The sequence below is a fragment of the Lethenteron reissneri genome, chromosome 61 (genome assembly GCF_015708825.2).
Source record: "Lethenteron reissneri isolate LAM-NWPU_2019-01 chromosome 61, ASM1570882v1, whole genome shotgun sequence".
NCBI lineage: Eukaryota > Metazoa > Chordata > Hyperoartia > Petromyzontiformes > Petromyzontidae > Lethenteron > Lethenteron reissneri.
In genome coordinates, this window is record NC_083839.1 from 4,864,405 (window position 1) to 4,890,598 (window position 26,194).

Sequence of the window (26,194 nt, forward strand, 5' to 3'; positions counted from 1 at the left end):
CGGGTGAGATCGACAGCAGGAGGGACAGCTTGCATGAGATGCTCGTGGGACATCGCTGGTGGATGGGATAGCCGCTGGGACAGCTGGCGTGTGAATGTTCGTGCAGAACACATGACACGTGTCCGAGAGGTGGGAGGCAAGACGGAAGAGGGATAGAACGAGAGAGAGAGAGCGAGAGAGTGAGCGAGAGGTGGGGGTTTACATAAAGCAAAGTTGAAAAATGTAAAAAAAAAAAATATTACGAACTGATGAACGAAGCAAAGTGCCGACTACACCGATCACTGATCGTTAAACAAAAGAGAGGGAGGGAGGGAGGCAAGACGGAAGAGGGACATAGAGGGGAAGAGGGGGGTGCGGTGAGAGGGAGGGAGGAGGGAGAGGGCCTCAGGGAAGAGGGGGAGAGAGAAGGGAAACGCTGGGGAGAGAGAGAGCGAGTAGCAGGAAGAGGGAGGTGACCAGGATGGAGGGGGTGATGTGTCGGGGAGAGTGAGATGGGGGTGAGAGGCGAGGGAGAGGGGGGGGGGCAGCTTGTTCCAGGCCTCACCCCTCGTACGAGGAGGCCCTGACGTGATGGTGGTGAGGGAGCAGAAGTTTCGGCGAAACGAGTGGCCCCCAAAACGCTGCCGCCCTTGATCCCAACCAGAACACTAAAAGCTATAAAACTGCGTGACTTTCCAACTCTCTTGCATGCCCCGCTAGTTAGAACTATTAGCTATTTTTATTTTACCAGGCAAAGTCCTGCTGAGCTGCTACATAGCTGGTTTTTTTTTCGTTTCAGAAGTCGACCTGCCCGGTCCCAAATGACAGCTCGACAGAGTTGGGCTGATTGTCGTCAAGTGGAAATCCACAGCAGCAGCCAAATCCTATAAAACGCGTGACGTGGATTCTACATTAGGGGGTGGGGGGGGAAATCGGAGGACCCGGAGAAAAATCCACGCGACCACGGCGAGAGAGAGAGAGGCACGCAAACTGCAAATACACAGCAGCAGTCCACCGTGACCAAGCCCACGACCTCCTGTACACCAGGCGAGGTAGTTCACATAGAGGGGGGTGCGGGGCCCAGGGGGCAAACCAGACCGTGTGGGCCCCCCACGCCTTCACACCGAACCGGAAGTGTTACATCCTGACAGCGTGACGTCGAGGGGAAAGGGGGGGGGGCGGGGGTATGCCCCCCCCCCCAAAGCGCGGGGCCCGGGGCAGTCGCCCCGACTCTCCGTTTACTCCCACCCCTCCCCCAGCTAGGGGACGGCTCTGGCTGCAAATCCCCCAGCGTGCCGCCGATGACCCTTTGACCCCCGCGACCGCCCCGGGGAGAGGCGACAGTGTGGAGCCCTCTTCTTGGGGGGGGGGGGGGGGCAGATCGGACCCCCCTTCTTGGGGGGAGAGGGCGCTTCACTTGGGAGCTCCTCGTAACCTCGACAACAACAACAACAAGAAGCCGCGTGGCTCAGTGTGGCCCGCTGGAAAGGCCCTCATCCAGCAGTGGATTGACCACCAGCTGTCAACGTATCATTACCGTACGTGTGGCTGTTGTTGTTGGTGTTGTTGTTGTCTTAACCAGTGGCTTAGTTATTTCACGCGCGTTGCGCGGGGTGGGTAAAATGTGTGTATGTACTGCGTGCTGAACTTCTTTCGCACCGTACGTAGCCAGCCGTGCTAATCGGAGGTGCGGGGGGAAGGACAACAAACTGTGGGTCTCTGTGTGAGTCTATGGGTCTCTGTGTGAGTCTGTGGGTCTCTGTGTGAGTCTGTGGGTCTCTGTGTGAGTCTACTGGTATATGTGTGAGTGGCGGTGGTGGCGGTGGTGGTGGCGGTGGTGGTGGTAGTGGCGGCGGTGGCGATGGTGGCGGTGGTGGCGGCGGTGGCGGCGGTGGTGGCGGCGGTGGTGGCGGCGGTGGCGGCGGTGGTGGCGGTGGTGGCGGTGGTGGTGGCGGTGGCAGCGGTGGTGGTGGCGGGCGGCGGCGGCGGCGGCGGTGGCGGTGGCGGTGGTGGCGGTGGCGGTGGTGGCGGTGGCGGCGGCGGCGGTGGCGGCGGTGGCGGTGGCGGCGGTGGCGGCGGTGGTGGCGGTGGCGGTGGCGGTGGCGGCGGCGGCGGTGGCGGTGGTGGTGGTGGCGGTGGTGGTGGTGGCGGTGGTGGTGGCGGTGGCGGTGGCGGCGGTGGTGGCGGCGGTGGTGGTGGCGGTGGTGGTGGTGGTGGCGGTGGTGGCGGCGGTGGCGGTAGTGGTGGTGGTGGCGGTGGTTATCCTCCAGAGTCAATGGGCCAGAGAAACTGTCTGTCTCTCTCTCTTTCTCTTGAAATCCTCCAATTCCAGGCGTGGGTATGCGTGCACGCGTACCCACGCTTTCCACTTTTTAATCGTTTACTAAACTGAACTATTTTTACTTTACCAAATGACAGCTCAACGGAGTGGGATTATCGTCACGTGGAAATTCATAGCAGCAGCCAAATGCTCTAAACGCGTGGTGACGTCGATTCTAAATGTGGAAGGGGCGAAAAAAAACGGAGGACCCAGAGAAAAATCCACGCGACCACGGGGAGAGAGAGACGCAAACTCCAAATATACAGCAGCAGCAGGCATCGTCAGGGTCGGAATCGAACCCACAATCTCCTGCACACCAGGCGAGGTAGTCAACATCTCCTAGCCACCGTGATGATGAGAAAGAGAGAGACACGCAAACTCCAAATATACAGCAGCAGGCATCGTCAGGGTCGGGATCGAACCCACGACCTCCTGCATACAAGTCGGAGGCGTGGTGGTGGTGGTTGTGCTGGTGGTGGTTGTTGTTGCTGCTGTTGGGAGGGGGGGGGGGCAGCTACGTTCGGCGAACATCGCAGACGCCGTGGTGACGAGGCAGGCGGTGTCGTGGGCCCTGGTGAGAGAAGGGCCCTGCCCACGAGAGGGCCCTAGAGTGGGCCCTGGTGAGAAGGCCCTGGTGAGAGAAGGGCCCTGCCCACGAGAGGGCCCTAGCGAGAGGGCCTTAGAGAGAGGGCCCTAGAGAGGGCCCTAGAGTGGGCCCTGGTGAGAAGGCCCTGGTGAGAGAAGGGCCCTAGCGAGAGGGCCCTGGCGAGAGGGCCTTAGAGAGAGGGCCCTAGAGTGGGCCCTGGTGAGAAGGCCCTGGTGAGAGAAGGGCCCTAGAGAGAAGGGCCCTGCCCACGAGAGGGCCCTAGAGTGGGCCCTAGAGAGAGGGCCCTGGTGAGAGAAGGGCCCTAGCGAGTGGGCCCTGGTGAGAGGGCCCTAGCGAGAGGGCCCTAGCGAGAGGGCTCTAGAGTGGGCCCTGGCGAGAGGGCCTTAGAGAGAGGGCCCTAGAGTGGGCCCTGGTGAGAAGGCCCTGGTGAGAGAAGGGCCCTAGAGAGAAGGGCCCTGCCCACGAGAGGACCCTAGAGAGAAGGGCCCTAGCGAGAAGGCCCTGGTGAGAGGGCCCTAGAGAGAAGGGCCCTAGCGAGAGGACCCTAGAGAGAAGGGCCCTAGCGAGAAGGCCCTGGTGAGAGGGCCCTAGAGAGAAGGGCCCTAGCGAGAGGGCCCTAGCGAGAGGGCCCTAGCGAGAGGGCCCTAGCGAGAAGGCCCTGGTGAGAGGACCCTAGAGAGAAGGGCCCTAGCGAGAAGGCCCTGGTGAGAGGGCCCTAGAGAGAAGGGCCCTAGCGAGAGGGCCCTAGAGAGAAGGGCCCTAGCGAGAAGGCCCTGGCGAGAGGGCCCTAGAGAGAAGGGCCCTAGCGAGAGGGCCCTAGCGAGAGGGCCCTAGCGAGAGGGCCCTAGCGAGAAGGCCCTGGTGAGAGGGCCCTGCCCTGGCCGCGAGTGAGCGAGCCGCGATGGCATTTCCGACGCCGTCCTCCGGCGCCTTGTTGCCGTGAGCGTCTTCCTAGACTCGCCCCACTCCCCCCCACCAAGTCGCACCCCCCCCCCACTCGCATCCCCCCCCCACGCACCCCCCCTCCCCTCGCATCCCCTCCCCACGCACCCCCCCCCCACGCACCCCCCCTCCCCTCGCATCCCCTCCCCACGCACCCCCCCACTCCCATCCCCCCGCTCGCCCTCGTCATCCCCCTCGCCCCCCCCACGCACCCCCTCCCATCCCCTCGCCCTCCCCACTCCCATCCCTCCCCCCCACGCACCCCCCCTACGCATCCCCCTCACTCCCATCCCCTCGCCCCCCCCCCACGCACCCCCCCACCACCACCATCCCCTCGCCCCCACTCGCATCCCCCCACTCCCACCCCCTCGCCCCCCCCCCCACGCACCCCCCCACTCCCATCCACCCCCACGCACCCCCCCCCACTCCCACCCCCTCGCTCGCCCTCGTCATCACCCCCCCCCCACCACCATCACCGCTCTCTCCACCTCGGCGCGCGCGCGCCTCCTCGTGCACACGGTGACGCGCGCACGCGCACAGACGCGCACTGACACACACACCACGCAACAAAGGCAAAGACCCCCCGTAAAGCCTGCGACAGACTGTAGGGGCAAGTGCTGTCAGCGTGTAGCACCCTGTGAAGGATCGGGGTCGGTGGCCAGCGCCACGCCCGGCCGCCTTTGTCTCCCCCAGTGGCGATGTTTACTACGCACCGCACCAGGTGCTCGCTTGAGGCCGAGTTGACCTAGGGGAGGCCCAGGACCCGGTTCGGATATTTCGTCACTGGCACACACACCCAGGCGTACACTCACACACAGTGTATGTGTGTGTGTCTACGTACACACACAGTGTATGTGTGTGTACGTACACATACAGTGTATGTGTGTGTGTACGTACACACACAGTGTATGTGTGTGTGTACGTACACACACAGTGTATGTGTGTGTCTCAAAGCAACCCCCCCCACCTCTCCCCCGTCACCTAAACCCCTCACCCCCCCATCACCCCCCCTCACCCCCCCCATCACCCCCCTCCTCACCTCCCCCCCATACCCCCCCTCACCTCCCCCATACCCCCCCTCACCTCCCCCATCACCCCCCCCTCACCTCCCGCATCACCCCCCCCCCCTCACCTCCACCCCCCCTCACCCCCCCCCCCGTGTTCCAGGGCGTGCCCCGTGCTTCCTGTGCCCCCCCCCACCGCCGTGCCCCCCTCCCTCGCTCCGTCATCTGTGTCGGCTGTTGCCACCTGTCCCGGTTTTTTGTTTCTCCGAGGAATCCTGGTTGTTGTTAGTGTGTGAGACAGCTGAGTAGAATAACGGTGACAGTGACGGTGTGACACGTGGTGGTCGTAGTAGGAGGCTTTAGATCACGTGATGGTACGTGAGGTGGCAGCCCCTGGCAGTGACCATACTTCACCACGCTGGTGACCGATTCAGATATCAGGGTCGGGGTCGAACCCACGACCTCCTGTATACCGGGCGAGGTAGTCAACATCTCACCACCGTGGCGAACTCGTAGCGTAGTGCGCTAACCACTGCACCAGCGCTCCAGGAAACGTGCCGGTCAAGCCGGGCGCGAACCCTGACGTCCGTGCCTCGCGGCGAGAGACATCCTAAGTTCGATTCCTGACTCGGGTTCCCATCTGCCTGTGGAGTGTGTACGTTCTCTCTCTCTTTTTTATTTTTTACGATCAGTGGAAACAAGAAGATGCTCGGTGTAGTCGGCACTTTGCATCGTTCATCATTTCGTAATTTTTTTATTTTTAAACTTTGCTTTATGTGAACCCCCAACTCTCGCTCTCTCTCTCGCTCACTCTCTCGGTCACTCTCTCAGTCACTTTCTCGGTCACTCTCCCGCTCACTCTCTCACTTACTCTCTCGGTCACTCTCTCAGTCACTCTCTCGGTCACTCTCTCGCTCACTCTCTCGCTCACTCTCTCGGTCACTCTCTCAGTCACTCTCTCAGTCACTCTCTCGCTCACTCTCTCGCTCACTCTCTCGGTCACTCTCCCGCTCACTCTCCCGCTCTCTCTCTCGCACACTCTCTCGCTCACTCTCTCTGTCACTCTCTCGCTCACTCTCTCGGTCACTCTCTCGCTCACTCTCTCGGTCACTCTCTCGGTCACTCTCTCGCTCACTCTCTCGCTCACTCTCTCGGTCACTCTCTCGCTCACTCTCTCGCTCACTCTCTCGCTCACTCTCTCTATCACTCTCTCGCTCACTCTCTCGGTCACTCTCTCGCCCACTCTCTCGGTCACTCTCTCGCCCACTCTCTCGCTCACTCTTTCGCTCACTCTCTCGCTCACTCTCTCACTCACTCTCTCGGTCACTCTCTCGCTCACTCTCTCGGTCACTCTCTCTATCACTCTCTCGCTCACTCTCTCTATCACTCTCTCGCTCACTCTCTCGGTCACTCTCTCGCCCACTCTCTCGCTCACTCTCTCACTCACTCTCTCGCTCACTCTCTCGGTCACTCTCTCGCTCACTCTCTCGCTCACTCTCTCGCTCACTCTCTCGGTCACTCTCTCGCCCACTCTCTCGCTCACTCTTTCGCTCACTCTCTCGCTCACTCTCTCACTCACTCTCTCGGTCACTCTCTCGCTCACTCTCTCGCTCACTCTCTCTATCACTCTCTCGCTCACTCTCTCGCTCACTCTCTCGCTCACTCTCTCGCTCTCTCACTCCCCCCCTTCTTTGCGTGGGGTCTCCTACGGCTTCTACAGTTTCCTTCCATGGCTATGAAAATCAAAACACACACAAACGTAACTGGGTGTTGGTCAACTAATCCCGTTGATTGTGGTGGTTGTGTGTGGTTGACTGTGGTTGACTGCGGTGGTTGTGCGTGGTTGACTGTGGTGGTTGACTGTGGTTGACTGTGGTGGTTGACTGTGGTTGACTGTGGTGGTTGACTATGGTTGACTGTGGTGGTTGTGAGTGGTTGACTGTGGTTGACTGTGGTGGTTGTGCGTGGTTGACTGTGGTGGTTGACTGTGGTTGACTGTGGTGGTTGTGAGTGGTTGACTGTGGTGGTTGACTATGGTTGACTGTGGTGGTTGACTATGGTTTACTGTGGTGGTTGTGCGTGGTTGACTGTGGTGGTTGTGGTTGACTGTGTTGGTTGACTGTGGTTAACTGCGGTGGTTGTGTGTGGTTGATTGTGGTGGTTGACTATGGTTGAGTGTGGTGGTTGAGTGTGGTGGTTGACTGTGGTGGTTGACTGTGGTGGTTGTGGTTGACTGTGGTGGTTGACTATGGTTAACTGTGGTGGTTGACTGCGATGGTTGACTATGGTTGACTATGGTTGACTATGGTTGACTGCGTTGGTTGTGCACAGCGCTCCCGCTGCGGCTGTCCGTCGTGGGTGCGGCCGAGGCCTCGGACTCGGACGATGAGGACCGGCTGCTCATCGCCGAGGAGGAGCCGTCGCCGCCGGCAACGCCGACCGGGGGCGACGGTGCCGCCAGCGCCGACGATGGGGACGGCGTGACGCACGGAGGTAGCTGCGGAGCGGTGGCGTGGTAGTGCGGTGGTGCAGCGCGGCTGTGTGGTAGTGCGGTAGTGCAGTGTGGCTGTGTGGTAGTGCGGTGGTGCTGTCGTGCGTTGTGCGGTAGTGCAGTGCGGCTGTGTGGTAGTGCGGTGGTGCTGTTGTGTGATAGTGCAGTGCGGCTGTGTGGTAGTGCAGTGGTGCTGTTGTGTGATAGTGCAGTGCGGCTGTGTGGTAGTGCGGTGGTGCTGTTGTGTGATAGTGCAGTGCGGCTGTGTGGTAGTGCGGTGGTGCTGTTGTGTGATAGTGCAGTGCGGCTGTGTGGTAGTGCGGTGGTGCTGTTGTGTGATAGTGCAGTGCGGCTGTGTGGTAGTGCGGTGGTGCTGTTGTGTGATAGTGCAGTGCGGCTGTGTGGTAGTGCAGTGGTGCTGTTGTGTGGTTAGTGCGATAGTGCAGTGCGGCTGTGTGGTAGTGCGGTAGTGCAGTGTGGCTGTGTGGTAGTGCGGTGGTGCTGTCGTGGGTTGTGCGATAGTGCAGTGCGGCTGTGTGGTAGTGCGGTGGTGCTGTCGTGTGGTTAGTGCGGTAGTGCAGTGTGGCTGTGTGGTAGTGCGGTGGTGCTGTCGTGGGTTGTGCGATAGTACAGTGCGGCTGTGTGGTAGTGCGGTGGTGCTGTTGTGGCTTGTGCGGTAGTGCAGTGCGGCTGTGTGGTAGCGTGGTTGTGTTGTTGTGCGTCAACACACTTTTTCTGGCATAAGGTATTCCAACGGGTTTAAGGTAATTTTGGGGTGCTGATTCCAAATCTGGCATCAGTTTTTGTCTATCACATCAGGTTTTTGAGATATCAAATATTGCATTTTCAATAAAAACCGCAGAATAAAAATATTAAATGAATGTGGATATCTACATAAAATTATATTATAAACACACTATCCTAAAAATATAGCACCATATTTTAACGCTAAAGCAGTCACTGACTCACAACAACTTGCAATCATAAGTGACAGAGTTAATTTCGGGTAAAATCAATGAAAACGGGATAGGCCGATAGCATAAAAATGAGATGTGATGGAGCAAATTTGAGATCAGATTTGGAATCAGCACCCTGAAATTAGTCTAGAACAGCTGCAAAAGTCCAGGCCGGAAAACAAGTTTTTTTGTTGTTGACCAGTGTATAATCGCATGGTTGTGCGTTTGCACAATCGCACGCTCGTCTCGTGTACGATGTCGTGTGTGCGACGTCGTTTGTACGATGTCGTGTGTGCGACGTCGTGTGTACGATGTCGTGTGTGCGATGTCGTGTGTGCGATGTCGTGTGTGCGATGTCGTGTGTGCGACGTCATCGTTGTTGTGTGGCGGCCGGTGCGACAGACAAGGACGCGGAGGCTGGAGCCGCTGCGTCGCACTCAGACGAGGCCAGCGGCACGGACGGCAAGACGCAAGCTGGTACGTGCATTGCTGACGATCCCTTGTGCAGGCGAAACCAGTCTGAAAACACACTACGCAGCGTAATAGTGTAATTAATCTCGTTGAGGCGACTTCTGGAATCCGTCTTTTATTCAACTTGTATTACAGCTTTCCCTCACGCTGCTGACAGGCAGCGTGAGAGGGACAGATAGAGAGAGAGACGCACTGCCACGTGGCAACCCGGAGCCCCGCTCCCGCGTGGCCCCCTTCCTCTGTTCGTTCCCGTTCTGACCACGTGTCGTTCGTCTCCACCCCTATTTAATACCCGGGTCACGTGGTACGTTTCCGCCAATCCTCGTTAGCCTCCATGGAATATTCCAGGCTTCCTCGTCAGCTCCCGAGACCACGCCCCTGACTCATCTCCCCATTGGCTGTGGCCAAAGCCAGCAGAACCAATCCTTACAGCTGTCACCTTTCCATTACGTCAGGGCCACGCCCCTGACTCGTCTCCCCATTGGCTGTGGCCAAAACCAGCAGAACCAATCCTTACAGCTGTCACCTTTCCATTACGTCAGGGCCACGCCCCTGACTCGTCTCCCCATTGGCTGTGGCCAAAACCAGCAGAACCAATCCTTACAGCTGTCATCTTTCCATTAGGTCAGGGCCACGCCCCTAGGCTTCCCCCCATTGGCTGTAAACCAGGACCGGCAGAGCCAATCACCATGACGAGTTGTGATACGTCAGTGAGCCGGATATATCCTCACATTACAATAGTACTACGATGGTTTCTTTTTCAGAAGCAACCTGGCCATAAATGATAGCTCAACGAAGTGGCTTATCATCGCGTGGAAATTCATAGCAGTCAGATACTCGCATGGCGATGTTGATTCTCAATGTGGAGGGAAAAACCGGAGGAGCCGGAGAAAAATCCACGCGACCACGGGGAGAGAGAGACACGCAAACTCCAAATATACAGGTGACAGGGTCGGTAGCGAACCCACGACCTCCTGTAGACCAGGTGAGGTAGTTAACATCTCCTAGCCACTGTGATGATGATGATGAGAGCGACACGCAAGCAAACTCCAAATGTCCAGCAGGCGTCAGGGTCCGCATCGAACCAACGACCTCCTATATGCCAGGCGAGGTAGTTAACATCTCCTAGCCACCGTGATGATGATGAGAGAGAGAGACACGCAAACTCCAAATGTACAGCAACAGGCGTCAGGGTCCGCATCGAACCAACGACCTCCTGTATACCAGGTGAGGTGGTTAACATCTCCTAGCCACCGTGGTGATGATGAGAGAGAGAGACACGCAAACTCCAAATGTACAGCAACAGGCGTCAGGGTCCGCATCGAACCAACGACCTCCTGTCTACCAGGCGAGGCAGTTAACATCTCCTAGCCATCCATATAGAGTGTCCTGGCTGCACTGCACTGGCGATCCCAATAAGAGGGAATCCAGAAGAGGCAGCCAGGCAGGGTAACGGCACCGCGTGCCGCACGGCCGTCGTGCCGGGTGACGCGGCCGCACTACGCCGGCGATCCCTACCGCGGCCGAGGCCCCGGCGCGTGCTGCACGCGTGTCAATAAGAGCTTCACGGCTCATCGGATTCCTGCGGCACGACCCAACATCTTGATTCTGCGCAGGCGGGAGGGAGGGGGATTTGGCGGCGGCGACGGCGGCGACGGCGGCGACGACGGCGGCTACGCCGGGGCCCCTGGGCGGGCGGGGCGGTGAGGACGGCCTCTCGGAGCTGCTGGGCCGCAGCGACACGGCCGTGGTGTACCCCGAGGACCCCGAGGACACGCCGCCCCGGCGCGGCACCGCCGCCGCCACCGCCGCCGCCGTGCAGCAGAGGCAGAACGGTGAGGTCAGGGAGCGCGGTAGGAGTGGTGAGCGTGGTGAGCGTGGTGAGCGTGGTGAGCACACGCACGTGTACGGGCGTACACACACACACTCACGCGTACGGTGTACACACACTCACACGTACGGTGTACACACACACGCGTACACACAGACAGTGTACACACACACACACGGTGTACACACACACAGTGTACACACACACACGGTGTACACATACACATGTACGGTGTACACACACACAGACACACACACGGTGTACACACACACACAAAGTCTCGTGCCGTCCATCCTAACTCCTCGCATTTTTGTCCAAATCCACCGTCCCCTCCTCCCCCTCCTCCTCCTCTACAAATCCCCCACCTATGCCCCCCCCCCATCTCTCTCCCCCTCTGCCCCCCCCCATCTCTCTCCCCCTCTGCTCCCCCCCCCCCAGGCCTGGTGTCGGAGCTGGGTGAGAGCTTCCCGCGGCTGCTGCCGTGCCCGTACTGCGAGCGTGGCTACAAGCGGCTGGCGTCGCTCAAGGACCACATCCGGCACCGTCACCACGGCGACGACGACGACGACGACGACGACGGCGGCTTCGCCTGCTCGCAGTGCTCCTCGGGGTTCCCCACGCGCGGACAGCTGGAGCGACACTCGGCCTCGCACCGCGCCGCCACGCCCTCGCAGGTGGCAGTGAGGCGGTGTCGCTGTGGGGTCGGGGGTCATTGGGTTATTGGCCGTGCCACGCCCTCGCAGGTGGCAGTGAGGTGGTGTCGCGGCGGGGTCGGGGGTCATTGGGTTATTGGTCGTGCCACGCCCTCGCAGGTGGCAGTGAGGCGGTGTCGCGGGGGGTCGGGGGTCACGGGTTGTTGGTCGTGCCACGCCCTCGCAGGTGGCAGTGAGGCGGTGTCACGGGGGGTCGGGGGTCATTGGGTTATTGGCCGTGCCACGCCCTCGCAGGTGGCAGTGAGGTGGTGTCGCGGCGGGGTCGGGGGTCATTGGGTTATTGGTCGTGCCACGCCCTCGCAGGTGGCAGTGAGGCGGTGTCGCGGGGGGTCGGGGGTCACGGGTTGTTGGTCGTGCCACGCCCTCGCAGGTGGCAGTGAGGCGGTGTCGCGGGGGGTCGGGGGTCACGGGTTGTTGGTCGTGCCACGCCCTCGCAGGTGGCAGTGAGGCGGTGTCGCTGTGGGGGTCGGGGGTCACAGGTTGTTGGTCGTGCCACGCCCTCGCAGGTGGCAGTGAGGCGGTGTCGCGGGGGGTCGGGGGTCACGGGTTGTTGGTCGTGCCACGCCCTCGCAGGTGGCAGTGAGGCGGTGTCACGGGGGGTCGGGGGTCATTGGGTTATTGGCCGTGCCACGCCCTCGCAGGTGGCAGTGAGGTGGTGTCGCGGCGGGGTCGGGGGTCATTGGGTTATTGGTCGTGCCACGCCCTCGCAGGTGGCAGTGAGGCGGTGTCGCGGGGGGTCGGGGGTCACGGGTTGTTGGTCGTGCCACGCCCTCGCAGGTGGCAGTGAGGTGGTGTCGCTGTGGGGTCGGGGGTTACGGGATTGTAGGTCGTGCCACGCCCTCGCAGGTGGCAGTGAGGTGGTGTCGCGGGGGGTCACGGGATTGTAGGTCGTGCCACGCCCTCGCAGGTGGCCGTGAGGTGGTGTCGCGGGGGGTCGGGGGTTACGGGATTGTTGGCCGTGCCACGCCCTCGCAGGTGGCAGTGAGGTGGTGTCGCTGTGGGGTCGGGGGTTACGGGATTGTTGGCCGTGCCACGCCCTCGCAGGTGGCAGTGAGGTGGTGTCGCGGGGGGTCGGAGGTCACGGGATTGTAGGTCGTGCCACGCCCTCGCAGGTGGCAGTGAGGTGGTGTCGCGGGGGGTCACGGGATTGTAGGTCGTGCCACGCCCTCGCAGGTGGCAGTGAGGCGGTGTCACGGGGGGTCGGGGGTCATTGGGTTGTTGGTCATGCCACGCCCTCGCAGGTGGCAGTGAGGTGGTGTCGCGGGGGGTTGGGGGTCATGGGATTGTTGGTCGTGCCACACCCTCGCAGGTGGCAGTGAGGTGGTGTCGCGGGGGGGTCGGGGGTCACGGAGTTGTGGGTCGTGCCACGCCCTCGCAGGTGGCAGTGAGGTGGTGTGGCGGGGGGTCGAGGGTTACGGGGTTATCAGGAGGTCGGGTTGCTGCATCTAAACTGGACGCAGAGAACGTAGAAGTAAGGCAAAGCTTCCACGTAGAAGAAGACGACCTGATGATGATGATGATGGTGGTGGTGCAGGCGGTGATGAGAAGGAAACTTGGCACTATTTGGACACATATGTAGGATGGAAAGTGCGTCGTTGTTGTCGTTGTTGTTGTTGTCGTTGTCGTTTTTGTCGTTGTTGTCGTTGTTGTCGTTGTTGTTGTTGTTCGGCAAAAATGGAAGGAACCGGAAAGAGAGAGGAAGACCTCACACAGAGAGAGAACGCCTTGAGGGCGGCGACGTCTTGAGGAGATTTTAACCAGGGGGGGGGGGTGCGACCACCGCTTGCGCCACACACACTGTGGCGCTGCAAGACGTAGAGGACGAGCAGTGGGCACCTACTGGCTCTCTGCTGCCCCATGGATCGTGACGACGACGACAATGATGATGACGATGATGACGATGATGATGATGATGATGACGATGACGATGATGACGATGATGACGACGATGACGACGATGACGATAACGACGATGACGGTGACGACGATGATGATGATGACGACAACGATGACGACTATGACGATGATGACGATGATGATGATGACGACGATGACGACGATGACGACGACGATGATGATGATGACGATGATGACGATAATGATGACGATGATGACGATGACGACGACGACAACGATGACGACGACGATCACGATGACGACAACGATGACGACGATGACGATGATGACGACGATGACGATGACGACGACGACGACGACGATGACGACGGTGTATAAATGATGCTCACTCGACGGGGCCGGATCCCTGACCGGTCGGCGTATCCCCCCTCCCCCCCTCCCCCCTCCCCCCCTCCCCCCTCCCCCCCCTCCCCCCTCCCCCCCTCCCCCCCACCCCCCTCCCCCCTCCGCTGTAGAAGCAGAGCGGCAGCCGCAAGTTCAGCTGCACGGAGTGCGGCAAGGCCTTCAAGTACAAGCACCACCTCAAGGAACACTTCCGCATCCACAGCGGTGAGCAGCCGGCTCCTCCCTCCCTCCGCAGGTTCCTTCACTCCGGCTCCTTCATTCTGGATCCTTCTCTCTCGGTCCTCCTCTCTCTGAATCATTCTCTCTGAATCCTTCTCTCTGTGTCATTCTCTCTGAGTCATTCTCTCTGCATCATTCTCTCTGAATCATTCTCTCTGTGTCATTCTCTCTGAATCATTCTCTCTGAAGCATTCTCTCTGAATCATTCTCTCTGAGTCATTCTCTCTGCATCATTCTCTCTGAATCATTCTCTCTGTGTCATTCTCTCTGAATCATTCTCTCTGAAGCATTCTCTCTGAATCATTCTCTCTGTGTCATTCTCTCTGCATCATTCTCTCTGAGTCATTCTCTCTGACTCCTTCTCTCTGAATCATTCTCTCTGAATTATTCTCTCTGAATCATTCTCTCTGAATCCTTCTCTCTGTGTCATTCTCTATGAATCATTCTCTTTGAGTCCTCCTCAACGGGTCCTACCCTCGGAGTCCTTCCCTCCGGGGTTCAACCATCGTGGATTTTCGTGAGGAGCTCACAGAACCTGGAGAGGTCTGGACGCGGTCCCATCGGTGAACTCTGCAGGTTGGCGAGGATGCTGGGTCACGTGGCCTCGCGTGCCCGGTACGCCAACGTCGCCACTGGGTCGGCCGTCCACCGCCTCGCAGGCTTCTCCCTACGGCCCCGTGAAGGCTACGCGGGGGACCTTTGTCTGTGTCTCGTGCAGGCGAGAAGCCCTACGAATGTCCGCACTGCAAGAAGCGCTTCTCTCACTCCGGCTCCTACAGCTCACACATCAGCAGCATGAAGTGCGTCGGTCAGACCGTGACAAACGGCCGCGCCCGCCCCGACACCGTCACCGCCGCCGTCACCGCCACCACCACCACCACCACCACCACCTCAACCACCTCAACCACCGCCTGCGGCGTCGCCGACAACGGCGCCGCCGCCGCCATCCAAGTTGCACACAACGGTGTCGCGCCAGCGCCCGTCGCCTCGGCGCTCTCCATCGCCCCGGCGTCCGTCGTGTCCGCGCTGACGCCAAAACCTCCGGCCGTCGCCGGCAACGCGACGCCGGCGCCGCCGCCACCGCCGCTTCTCAAATCGCCGCCGCCGCCGAAGCTCCAGCCACCCCGGCAGCCGCCGCCGGCGCCGCCGAGCCTGCGCGTGGTGTGGCCGGCACCCGGCGGCGGCGGCGGCGCGGCGGGGCAGCCCGGCGCGTTCTGCCGGCAGATGGCGCCGATAACCGTCTCGGTGGCGTCGGTGGTGTCGGCCCCTTCGGCGGGAAATCGGTTTCCCCCGCCGGTGCTGGCGCTGCCGGCGCCGCTGCCCGTAATGTCGCGCGCCCCAACGCTGCCCCCGCTGCCCTCGGCGTCGCAGCCGATGCAGCAGCAGCAGCAGCAGGTGTCCACCATCAGCATCCAGGCGCTGCCCATGAGCGCGGCGGGCGCCGGCTTGAGCTCGCCGCACCCCGTCACCGTCACCACCCACACCATACCGATGCACCCGCACTCCCAGCTCACCTTCTCGCTGCCATTCAAGTTCCAGGACGTGCCCGGCGGCGCTGGCGGCGCTGGCGGCGCTGGCGGCGGCGCGAAGCTGCTCCCCGAGGTGCTGAAGCTGGACGGCTGCCTGCTGCTGCCGCAGGACCTGGTGGGCAACCTCGTCGGCCTGCCCGGCCCCTTCCTGGCCGGCGCCGGCGGTGCCGCCGTACAGGTGCCGCAGGGCCTGCTCGTCGACCCGGGCCTGCTGGGCCTGCGCGGCCTGTTCGGGCGCGAGTTCGACGGCGCCCACGAGGTCGTCAGGATGGTGACGCTCCCGCAGCAGCAGCCGGCGCCGCCGCCGCCGCCGCTGCAGCCCCGACCGGCGCCGCTCGACGAGGTCGCTCTGCGGGTGCTGGCGGCGCCCGTCCCGCAGCCGGCGCCGGGAGGCGGCTCCGCCGGCGCGCCCCCGGGGCTCCGGCGCGGTCCGGGCGAGGAGGAGATGGCGCCGCCGCCTCCACCGCCGCCGCCGCCGCCGCTGGTGCTCAAGCCGGACTCGGATCCGGAGCGGCGCTCGAAGGGCGGCGCCGGCGACTCGCCCGGCCGGCCGAGGACTAAGGACGCCGGTACCGGGGGCGCGGCGCCGGTACCGGCAGCGGCGCCGGTCGAGCGTGAGGGCGGCCCCGACCGAAGCATCTCGGACCTGGTGGGCCTCATCAAGGACCTGCTGGCGGTGCTCAAGGCGCTCAACTCGAAGCTGAGCGGCGAGGACGTGTCCAAGCTGGTGCCCTTCCCCGCGCACTTCCTCAACAACGGCGGCGGCAACGGCGGCACCGGCTGGACGGAGGTGCACAAGCTGTCGAGCTTCATCGCGCGGCTGCTGGAGCAGGTGCGCGCCGACTCGGCCGGCGAGCCCGCCGGCGCCGCGCCGGCGGGCTGTTGCTGCGAGGCCTCGGCCCGCGCCGTCGCCGGCAGCTGCGCCATCGAGGGCTGCGCCAAGCCCGTGGCGCCGGCGCAGCCCGAGCGGCGGGACGGCTTCAAGAGGCTCCTGGCGGAGCTGGACGCGGCGGGCGCCGTCGTCGGCGAAGGAGACGGCGCCGGCGGCGACGCGGGTGAGCAGCCGCTGGACCTCACCGTGCCGCGTGTCAAGCGGATGAAGTTGGAGCCGGAGTTACCGCGGGACGGCGGCGGCGGCGGCGCCGACGACGTGGAGACGGTGCCCGACGACGGCGAAGAGGCCGGCGCCGTCGACCGGAGCTTCGCGGCGCCGGCAGAGGAGCCCGCCGACGCCGCCGAGACGGAGGCGGCGCCGCCAAACGACCACCGGCCGGTGCCGCCGCCGCCCGCCACCGCCACCGGCGCCGTGGTGTCAATCGCCGAGCCGACGGGCTTCAACCTCACGCTGCTGGAGTCGACGCCGCTCATCGTGACGTTCCTGCCGGGGCCGGGCACCTTCGTGGAGGGCGTGACGGCGCTGCCGCGGCCCAGCGTGCCGCAGGGCGTGGCGGCGGTGACCTACGGCTGCGCGCCGGCGCTCACCGCCGGCAGCTGCCGGCCCGCGACGGAACCGGCAGGATTTGACGTGAGAACCGGCGCGGCACAAACTCGGGCACGGGCGCGCGAGCGACCGGAGCGGAAGTTATTCGTTGGGTTGTTTTAGTTCTTCCCCACCGTGCGATTCAGTTGGCGCGATTAAGGATCACAGTTTGGTTAGACAATAAATTAATTTTTTAAATTAAAAAAAAAAGTTTTTCTCAACCTGATGGCGGTCGCTTGTGTTGCAATCGAAACGTCGTCGTTTTTTGTAATTTTTTTGAACCTCTCTACGTGACTTTACCGAAAGACCCAAAGAATATGAATTCCTGCAGTCACGAAAGCTTTAAGTCAAGAGCCTCCGACATGTTAAACCATGAGAGTCTTTGTTTCTCTTTGAAGGTCTATGGGTCTGTATGTGGGTCTACGGGTCTCTATGTATGTTTATGGGTCTCTATGAAGGTCTATGGCTCTCTGTGTGAGTCTACGAGTCTCTGTGTGAGTATATGGGTCTCTGTATGAGTCTATGGGTCTCTGTGTGGGTCTATGGGTCTCTGTGTGAGTCTAGGGTCTCTGTGTGAGTCTATGTGTCTCTGTGTGAGTCTATGGATCTCTGTGTGAGTCTTTAGGTCTCTGTGTGAGTCTATGGGTCTCTGTGTGAGTCTATGGGTCTCTGTGTAAGTCTATGGGTCTCTTTGAAGGTCTATGGGTCTGTATGTGGGTCTATGGGTGTATGTGTATGTCTATGGGTCTCTATGTAAGTCTATGTGTGAGTGTATGGGTCTCTATGTAGATATATGGATCTCTGTGTGAGTATATGGGTCTCTGTGCGAGTCTATGGGTCTCTGTGCGAGTCTATGGGTCTCTGTGTGAGTCTATGGGTCTCTGTGTGAGTCTATGGGTCTCTGTGCAAGTCTATTGGTCTCTATGTGAGTTATTGGTGACTGGCCTGGGAGCATCAACTCACGACACTCAAGAACGCCGCTTAATCACAGGTGGATGTAACCTGGGTTCGAACCCAGGCTCTCCGCCACGCCGCCTCTCTGAGACACCCGCCCACCTCCGTCATCGTCGTCCCATTGCGTCTGAGCGAGCGCGTCTTTGCACGCCGATGTATCCGCGACCAATATATAGTTGTACCGGCGGTGGGCCTTGCGTAGTCAGGCTTTGCCTCCGATGTTTACCGTGTCAGGGCCTCCCTCCGCGTGGGTAGCGGGGGGGGGGGGCGTGACCTTTGTGCTTGCGGGCGCTGGTGACGTTCCTCAGGTCGAGGCCGAGGATGGAGCGGCCTCCGGACCGGACGAGCTCACGGACTCGGACTCGGGCGGTGGACCTCGCCTGCTGGGGCGACTGGGCGCCCTCGGAGGGGGTGGCGGAGGTGGGGCCCTGCAACTGGCGGGCGCCGTGGGGGGCGCCGTGGTGGGGGGCCTGGTGGGGGGCCTGGTGGGGGGGGTGGTGGGAGGCGAGGGGCACGGGTTCCCGTGCGATCTGTGCGACAAAACCTTCCAGAAGAGCAGCTCGCTGCTGAGACACAAGTACGAGCACACAGGTAACGAGGCCACGGGACGTCATCTCCGTCATCATCTACGTCACGTCACGGGCCATGACGTCATCATCTCCAACACGTCACGGGTCATGACGTCATCATCATCTCCATCACATCACGGTTCATGTGGAAATCCATAGCGGCCAAACACTCTAAACGCGTGACGTCGATTCTAAATGTGGAGGGGGAAAACCAGAGGACCCGGAGAAAAATCCACGCGACCACGGGGGTGATATGTAACCTTCAAACATACAGTAGCGGGCGTGGGGGTCGGGATCGAACCCACGACCTCCTGTACACCAGGCGAGGTAGTTAACATCTCCTAGCCACCGTGATGATGAGAGAGAGAGACACGCAGACTCCAAATATACAGCAGCAGGCGTCAGGCTCAGGATCGAACCCACGACCTCCTGTATACCAGGCGAGGGAGTTAACATCTCCTAGCCACCGTGGCGCCCTTTATCACGATCGGGGGGATGACGGATAACGAGAGGGCGGGTAACGACGTAACGAAGGGGTAACGATGCCGCGGGCAGTGAGGCGACGGTCGACGGTAACCGCTGCCTCGTCGCTGGCGACGCGATGGAACGACTCGCGACCCCTCAAAACCCGCCGCGCCTTCGTGCGTTCGCCCCTCCCCGCCCCCCCCCCGCCCCCCCCCCTTGCCCCCGAGCAGGTAAGCGGCCGCACGAGTGCCAGGTGTGCGCCAAGGCCTTCAAGCACAAGCACCACCTGATCGAGCACTCGCGGCTGCACTCGGGCGAGAAGCCCTACCGCTGCGACCGCTGCGGCAAGCGCTTCTCGCACTCGGGCTCCTACTCGCAGCACATGAACCACCGCTACTCCTACTGCAACCGCGACGGCGCCGGCGGCCTCATCGCCGACGCCGCGGCCGCCGTGGCCGCGGGCGCCGGCGACGCCGACGGCGGCGGCGCCGTGGGGACGCCGCAGAACCTCGCCGGGCCCGGCGACGTGGCCGTGATGCTCCTGCACAACGGGGCCGGACTGGGTAACGAGGTGGATGACGAAGAGGATGTGGAGGACGAGGAGGAGGAGGATGACGAGGAGGAGGAGGATGAGGAGGAGGAGGAGGAGGAGGAGGGAATCTACTTGGAGGATGTTGGCACTTGCACGTCGATCAAGGTGGAGGTGAAGAGCGAAGAGGCGGCGAGGGACGAGGTGGGCGGGGAGGCGAGCGGTGGGGTCGAGCCGTCGTCGTGGGCGACGGGGGTGGGAGGAGCGGTGGTGCCCTGGATGGGGGAGGGCGCCTGGAACGTCGGACAGGGGGAGGCGGCGGTTGGTGAGGCTGATGGCGGAGGAGGAGGAGGAGGAGACGGAGGAGGAGGAGGAGTGCAGGGAGAAGCGTCGCTGGAGCTGGGAGATGAGGAACGCGCACTTGGAGTGGAGCGGGGACTGCAGCAGGCACATAGAGTTGGGGGTGAGCGGGAAGTCGATGTGGGAGTGGAGGGGGACCTCTTGGAGGAACACAAGGAGGAGCGCGATCCAGGAGCGGAGCTGGGAGAGGAGGAGGAGGAGGGGGGGGAGCAGCTGGGACGAGAGGCAGCAGCAGCAGGAGCAGCAGCAGCAGCAGGAGCAGCAGGCGATGAAGATTCACATCTCATGGACACGTCACAGACGGAGACGCCTGGTGCGGGATTCCCCCGGACTGAGGAAGACGGCGACGACGACGACGACGAGGTGGAGGAGGAGGTGGAGGAGGAGGTGGAGGAGGAGTTCCCGCGGGAGGATCACCCTCCGGCCGACGACGGCGTGATGGTGACGATCGTTCCGGACGAGCCGGGAGAAGCTCTCGGCGGCATCGTCGCCCACGGCGGCGGCGGCGGGGACATCGACGCGGGCGACGACGACGACACCGACTTCATCAAGCTCCTCCTCACCGCCGCGGCCGCCACCGCCGCCTCGGAGCACCCGGCCACCCGGGGGGAGCACCATGACCAGGAGGAGGAGGAGGGGCAGGAGGAGGAGGAGGAGGGTGTCCTCGTAGTCATCGAAGAGGAGGAGGAACTGGAAGAGGCGATCGATGCGGGTGGAGACCCGGGGAGCCGGCCGATCTCCCACGAGGAGGAGGAGATGGAGCAGGAGGAGGAGGGGGTGGAGATGGAGGAGGCAGCCGTGGGTGTAGAGGAGCGCGCCGATGAGATGGAAGCAGAGACCCTCGTCGGCGCTTGTGCCCGAGCGGCGGGCACAAGCGCCGTGCCCCCGTGAGCGCCGCTCTCCCGGCGACGACGCCGGCGGCGATCGCGGCGCGGCGCTGTCGTGGCGAGAGGTTCCAACTCCAGCGCCGGCTCCTGGCCCTTGCCTCGCTTGCCACCAGCAGCACCACCACGCCACACACCCCCCCCCCCCCCCGTGCCACTCCCGACGATGCCTCCTCCTGCTTCTCCTGCTCCTCCTGCCGGACTGAAGCGTCTCGCGGCGTCGCTCGCCATCGTCGCGTCCTCGCCCTCCGTTTGTCGTCGTGGTCGTTGCCGGCCGGCCAGCGTGCGTTAGTCCGCACGCACGCACGCCACTGCGCGTGCGTGGCCACGTCTGCCGTCTCTAGAGAGAGCCGTGGGGGGGGGGGTCTGGCGCGAACCGACGGACACGACCGCGTTCACTCTGCGCCGTGAGCTCCATCGTTCAGAGGCCCATCCCCTCTCTCCTCCCTGCCGCTCTTCTCCTGCAGTCCGAGTCCGGTCCACGATGACCACGTGCCCCTCCCTGCTGCCCCCCCCCACCCCCCCTACTAACAGTCACCAGATGCCCTGACCCTGAACCGAGTCACCACCAACTTGTGACCGTGGGCAGTGACCGGGACGGGGAGACCCCTCTCCCCCCCCCCCCCCCCTCTGCTCCACCCCCCACTCCTCCTCCTGCTGCCCCTCGTATGCATGGCGAAGATTTCCGCGGGATTGTCCGCGCGCGTGCAAAAAAACGAATGTTGTTGTTCCGTCTTTTCCCCATTTTTTTTTAAACAAAAACAAAAACGTTCATCGGACAAAAAAAAGAAACCCTCCTTGCCAACGTAGTGAGACCCAGCGAGGCGTCTCCCCCTGGGCTAAAATGAAGGATGTATTATTGTTGTTGTTGTTATATGAGTATTACGGTAACCTTAGAGTGCACGTTTCATCCCGATAAAAACGCCGCCCTCAACGAACCTCGATGAGGTTACCCCCCCCCCCTCCCCATGGCGTGCATCGTCCGTATATTTTTTAACCGAGATGACCCCGATACTGTTACGACGATGTAGATGAAGACGATGTAGATGACGACGATGTAGATGTAGGGTAGTCGCAGAGCTCGTCGTGATATCTTCACTGCTTTTACCCAAAAGAAAGCCATTCTGCTCAGGAAACTGCCTCCCTCTGAACCCCCCCCTGACCCCTGACCCCCCTCCCCCGGCCCCCAGATCCAGTAGGTGTGTGTGCTCGGGGTAGCGATCTTTATATCTACCCTGGAGAGAGTTGATGATGGTTATGAGGATGGCTGATGGCTGATGATGGATGAAAATGATGATGATGATGATGGTGATGAAGGGCGATGTTGGCTGATGATCATCATGGTGATGGATGATGATGATGATGGTAGATTATGGATGATTATTGATATTGGATGACGTTGGTGGTGGTGGTGGTGGTTAGCTTGGAGCTAGGATAGGGGAATGGGGTGGCAGATGTTGGTAGCGTGCACCTCTTCGCTCGGAGGAGGTGGCACCACCGCTGATCGTGCCCTCGCGACGTTCACACTTTTCCGTTCGCCTCCACGCCACGTGTGCGTGCGGACAGCACTTGCCCCAAACAGTCTGCGTAGGCCGTACGGGGGATCTTTGTCTCTGCGTCAGCGGTTGACGCGTCCCGCTACGAACCCCGGCACACCCGAGTTCGATTCCCGCTCGGGGCCAAACACCCAGTGACGAGTATCTGAATCTGTTCTGGGCCCCTCCTAGGTCGACGCAGCCTCAAATGAGTACCTGGTGCGGTGTGTAAAGCGGCGCTACTGGGGAGACAAAGGTGGCGGGGCGTGGCGCTGGCAACCCACCTTCTCTAAACAGCGCCCTTGCCCCAGCGGTCTGTTGAGGCTACACGTGGGGATCTGTGTCCTTGTGTCAGGAACTCAGACGAGGAGTTGTCAGGGGCCAGTTGTCCGCGTGTCTGGTTTTAAATCGGTTCCGCTTCCGCGGTGATTGTTTTTATCAAGTGAACTCGGCTGCCGAGCGTCGTCGGGGAAGAGACGTCCAGTTCCGTTCAGACAAATGCACCCAGCGAATGCACAGCTACTCGCATCCCGAGCAATGGAACACGTGAGTGCAAGTGTGTGCGTGCGTGTGCGTGTGTGCGTGCAAGTGTGCGCGCGTGTGTGTGTGTGCGCGTGCAAGTGTGTGCGCGCGCGTGTGTGCGCGCGTGCAAGTGTGTGCGCGCGCGTCTGCGTGTGTGCGTGGAAGTGTGCGCGCGCGTGCAAGTGTGCGTGCAAGTGTGTGCGCGCGCGTGTGTGTGTGCGTGCAAGTGCGTGTGTGTGTGTGGGGGGGGAGCGGTGGCGCAGCGGTTAGCGCTACGCTGCGCTGCGAACCCGGTGATCCGAGTTCGATTCCCGCTCGCGGCCCAACACCGGTGACGATTATCTGAGCCGGTCAAAGGCCTCCCCTAGGTCGACTCAGCTTCAAACGAGTAGCTGGGTGCGATGTGTGAATATCGCCCCTGGGGAGACAAAGGCGGCCGAGCGTGGTGCTGGCCACCCACCCCTCGTGTGCTGTGCCGGCCTTCACAGGTGCTCCTCGCTAACAGCACTTGCCCCAACAGTCTGTTAAACATACACGGTGGGGGGCGGGGGGGGGGGGTCGTTGTCTTTGTGTGCATGTGTTACCTACGCGTGCGTGTGTGTGTGTTTGTGCCATTTGTCCCGGGGGGGGGTAGCCCCCGTGCCATCCGCCCATCTTGGCGTGGCCGCGTTTGTTGACGTCCGAGTTGGCACTGCGAGACGTCGCCTCGCGCCTCGAGCGCTCATCCGGCCTGTCCGAGCCCGGGACCCGCGTGTGTCCGTGACCTTCCCCCCCCCCTTGCTGTCCCCAAATCTCCCCGTCTCTCCATGTCCCCGTCCTTCTGTCTCCCTGTCTCTGCCCCCCGTGTGAGCGTCTTCACAGAAACGTGTCCGCTATGAGCCAAACCTGTTCCTGTTGCCGCGATTACTACCAGTATTATTATATTACTACAGTATTTCTCGTATGATTATGATTATTGCAGTATTATCTTTATTATTTAAGGATTTAAGTGGGCCATATTCGTACAGTATTGCTGTAACAGTGTTTTAAGGGCGCCGAGAGTGAGAGAGACGCCGATGCCGCCGCCAAAAATAGCGAGCGCGGTGAATTTCGTTGGGGGGGGGGGATTAATGAATCCACCTGTGTGGAGTCGCGTTGCGTTTTACAGAGCCTCGATCTCGATGCTAACGACCGACGCGTAATATTCGGTCCGGCGGTGAGGAATGTCGGTAACCAAACACAGCAGACAATTCGTCTCACCTCCTGTGTGTGTGTCTCTCCTCCTGAAGCGCCAAAGTGTTTTTCTGCTCATACCATCAGCCACAAGATTCTGGGGGATTGGCTTGTGCGTCTATCTTATTCAACACGGGCACACACACACAAAAAAACTCTGGACCGGTTTCGGCTAAACGGTGTCTCATCAGCAAGCAGCGGCGCGGTCAGGCTTTGCTGAAACCGATGCCGGCGAACTACCCAGATGTGTCTTCTTGGTTATTTCGGTAAAGTCACGTAGAAGAGAAGTAATAAAATAATAAAAATAAAACAATAAAATAATTCTCACGACGTTTCGGCCACAACGCAAGCAGCCGTCTTCAGGTGGAGAACACGTCTGTCGAGAAGGCAGTCTGAAAGACAGACCTGTTTTCCACCTGAAGACGGCTGCTTGCGTTGTGGCCGAAACGTCGTGAGAATTATTTTATTATGTTTTATTTTATTACTTTATTACTTTCCTTCTACGTGACTTTACCGAAAGAACCAAGAAGATGAATCCCTGCAGTCACGAAAGCTTTAAATCGAAATGCCCAGATGTGTGTTGGCAAGGACCGGTTTTGACATGCAGTGTCTCATCAGCTGCACGGTCAGGCTTTGCTTGAACCAGTCCTGGTGAACGGCCCAGATGTGTGTTGGCAAGGATCCTCTCTGTTGGACGGCGGGTCCGAGCGAGACACCGAACTGGGTCCTGGCACGCGAACGCAAAACAGTAATCGAGTGTCCTTGTGGAGAATACTTAACTCAACTGTTAAACTGATGGGGTTTTTTTGACCAGGTAAGGCTCCAACTGAGCTGTGTAGGTCTTTTTCAGAAGTCTCCTGCCCAGATATGACAGCCCGACGAAGTGGCTTATCGTCATCACGTGGACATTTATAGCAGCAGCCAAATAATTCTAAACGCGTGGTGGTGATGCTGATTCTCAATGTGGAGGGAAAAGCCGGAGGACCCCGCAGAAAAATCCACGCGACCACGGGGAGAGAGAGAGACGCAAACTCCACATATACAGCAGCAGGCATCAGGGTCGAGATCGAACCCACGACCTCCTGTATACCAGGCGAGGTAGTTAACATCACCTAGCCACCGTGATGATGATGATGAGAGAGACACGCAAACTCCAAATACACAGCAGCAGGCGTCAGGGTCGAGATCGAACCCACGACCACCTGTATACCAGGCGAGGTGGTTAACATCTGCTAGCCACCGTGATGATGATGAGAGAGAGAGACACGCAAACTCCACATATACAGCAGCAGGTATCAGGGGTCGGAATCGAACCCACGACCTCCTGTATACCAGGCGAGGTAGTTAACATCTCCTAGCCACCGTGATGATGATGATGATGAGAGACACGCAAACTCCAAATACACAGCAGCAGGCGTCAGGGTCGAGATCGATCCCACGACCACCTGTATACCAGGCGAGGTGGTTAACATCTCCTAGCCACCGTGATGATGATGAGAGAGAGAGACACGCAAACTCCACATATACAGCAGCAGGTATCAGGGGTCGGGATCGAACCCACGACCTCCTGTATACCAGGCGAGGTAGTTAACATCTCCTAGCCACCGTGATGATGATGATGAGAGACACGCAAACTCCAAATACACAGCAGCAGGCGTCAGGGTCGAGATCGATCCCACGACCACCTGTATACCAGGCGAGGTGGTTAACATCTCCTAGCAACCGTGATGATGATGAGAGAGAGAGACACGCAAACTCCACATATACAGCAGCAGGTGTCAGGGGTCGGGATCGAACCCACGACCTCCTGTATACCAGGCGAGGTAGTTAACATCTCCTAGCCACCGTGATGATGATGATGAGAGAGACAAGCAAAATTCAAATATACAGCAGGCGTCAGGGTCTGAATCGAACCCACGACCTCCTGTATGCCAGGCGAGGTAGTTAACATCTCCCCACATCTCTTGTTGCGTGTAGTCACTTTAAGATGTTTCTTGTTCATGTTTTTTTGTTTTGTTGCGGTTGCACCCGAGTCAAGAGCCGCATGGCTCACAGGGTTATATACCTAATAAATGAAACTGAAAAAAACCCACCGTGGCCACCCGCGTGCAATGCGGGTGTCTCCTGACGTCAGCTACGGGAGAGACGTTTTTTTTTAAACGTCTCTGCAACGTTACCCGCCGCGACGGGCTGAACGTGCGGGGCTTCGTCGGGTGCGACAGCTGAGAGACATACTCTTAGTTTTTTTCGGTAAAGTCACGTAGGTAAAAAATTGTAATTAATAAAAGTAAAATAAAACAAATGAAAAAAAATTCACGACGTTTCGGAAACAACACAAGCCTCCGTCTTCAGGTGGTACC

General features: G+C 60.4%; 1 protein-coding gene across 1 annotated transcript in view; it reads left to right on the forward strand.

Annotated features, from left to right (window-relative positions):
* Window positions 1–21,764, forward strand: part of LOC133358258 (uncharacterized) — a 100,622-nt gene extending 78,858 nt beyond the window's left edge. The window contains exons 3-17 of the mRNA XM_061576497.1: window positions 7,184–7,345; window positions 8,702–8,772; window positions 10,479–10,605; window positions 11,040–11,281; window positions 11,414–11,480; window positions 11,752–11,820; window positions 12,359–12,432; window positions 12,624–12,692; window positions 13,687–13,780; window positions 14,514–16,849; window positions 18,067–18,349; window positions 19,023–19,381; window positions 19,490–19,768; window positions 20,144–20,389; window positions 21,756–21,764. Coding sequence (XP_061432481.1) covers window positions 7,184–7,345; window positions 8,702–8,772; window positions 10,479–10,605; window positions 11,040–11,281; window positions 11,414–11,480; window positions 11,752–11,820; window positions 12,359–12,432; window positions 12,624–12,692; window positions 13,687–13,780; window positions 14,514–16,849; window positions 18,067–18,349; window positions 19,023–19,381; window positions 19,490–19,768; window positions 20,144–20,389; window positions 21,756–21,764 — 4,487 coding nt within the window. The remainder of the gene's footprint in view (window positions 1–7,183; window positions 7,346–8,701; window positions 8,773–10,478; window positions 10,606–11,039; window positions 11,282–11,413; window positions 11,481–11,751; window positions 11,821–12,358; window positions 12,433–12,623; window positions 12,693–13,686; window positions 13,781–14,513; window positions 16,850–18,066; window positions 18,350–19,022; window positions 19,382–19,489; window positions 19,769–20,143; window positions 20,390–21,755) is intronic.
* Window positions 21,765–26,194: the final 4,430 nt, after the last annotated feature.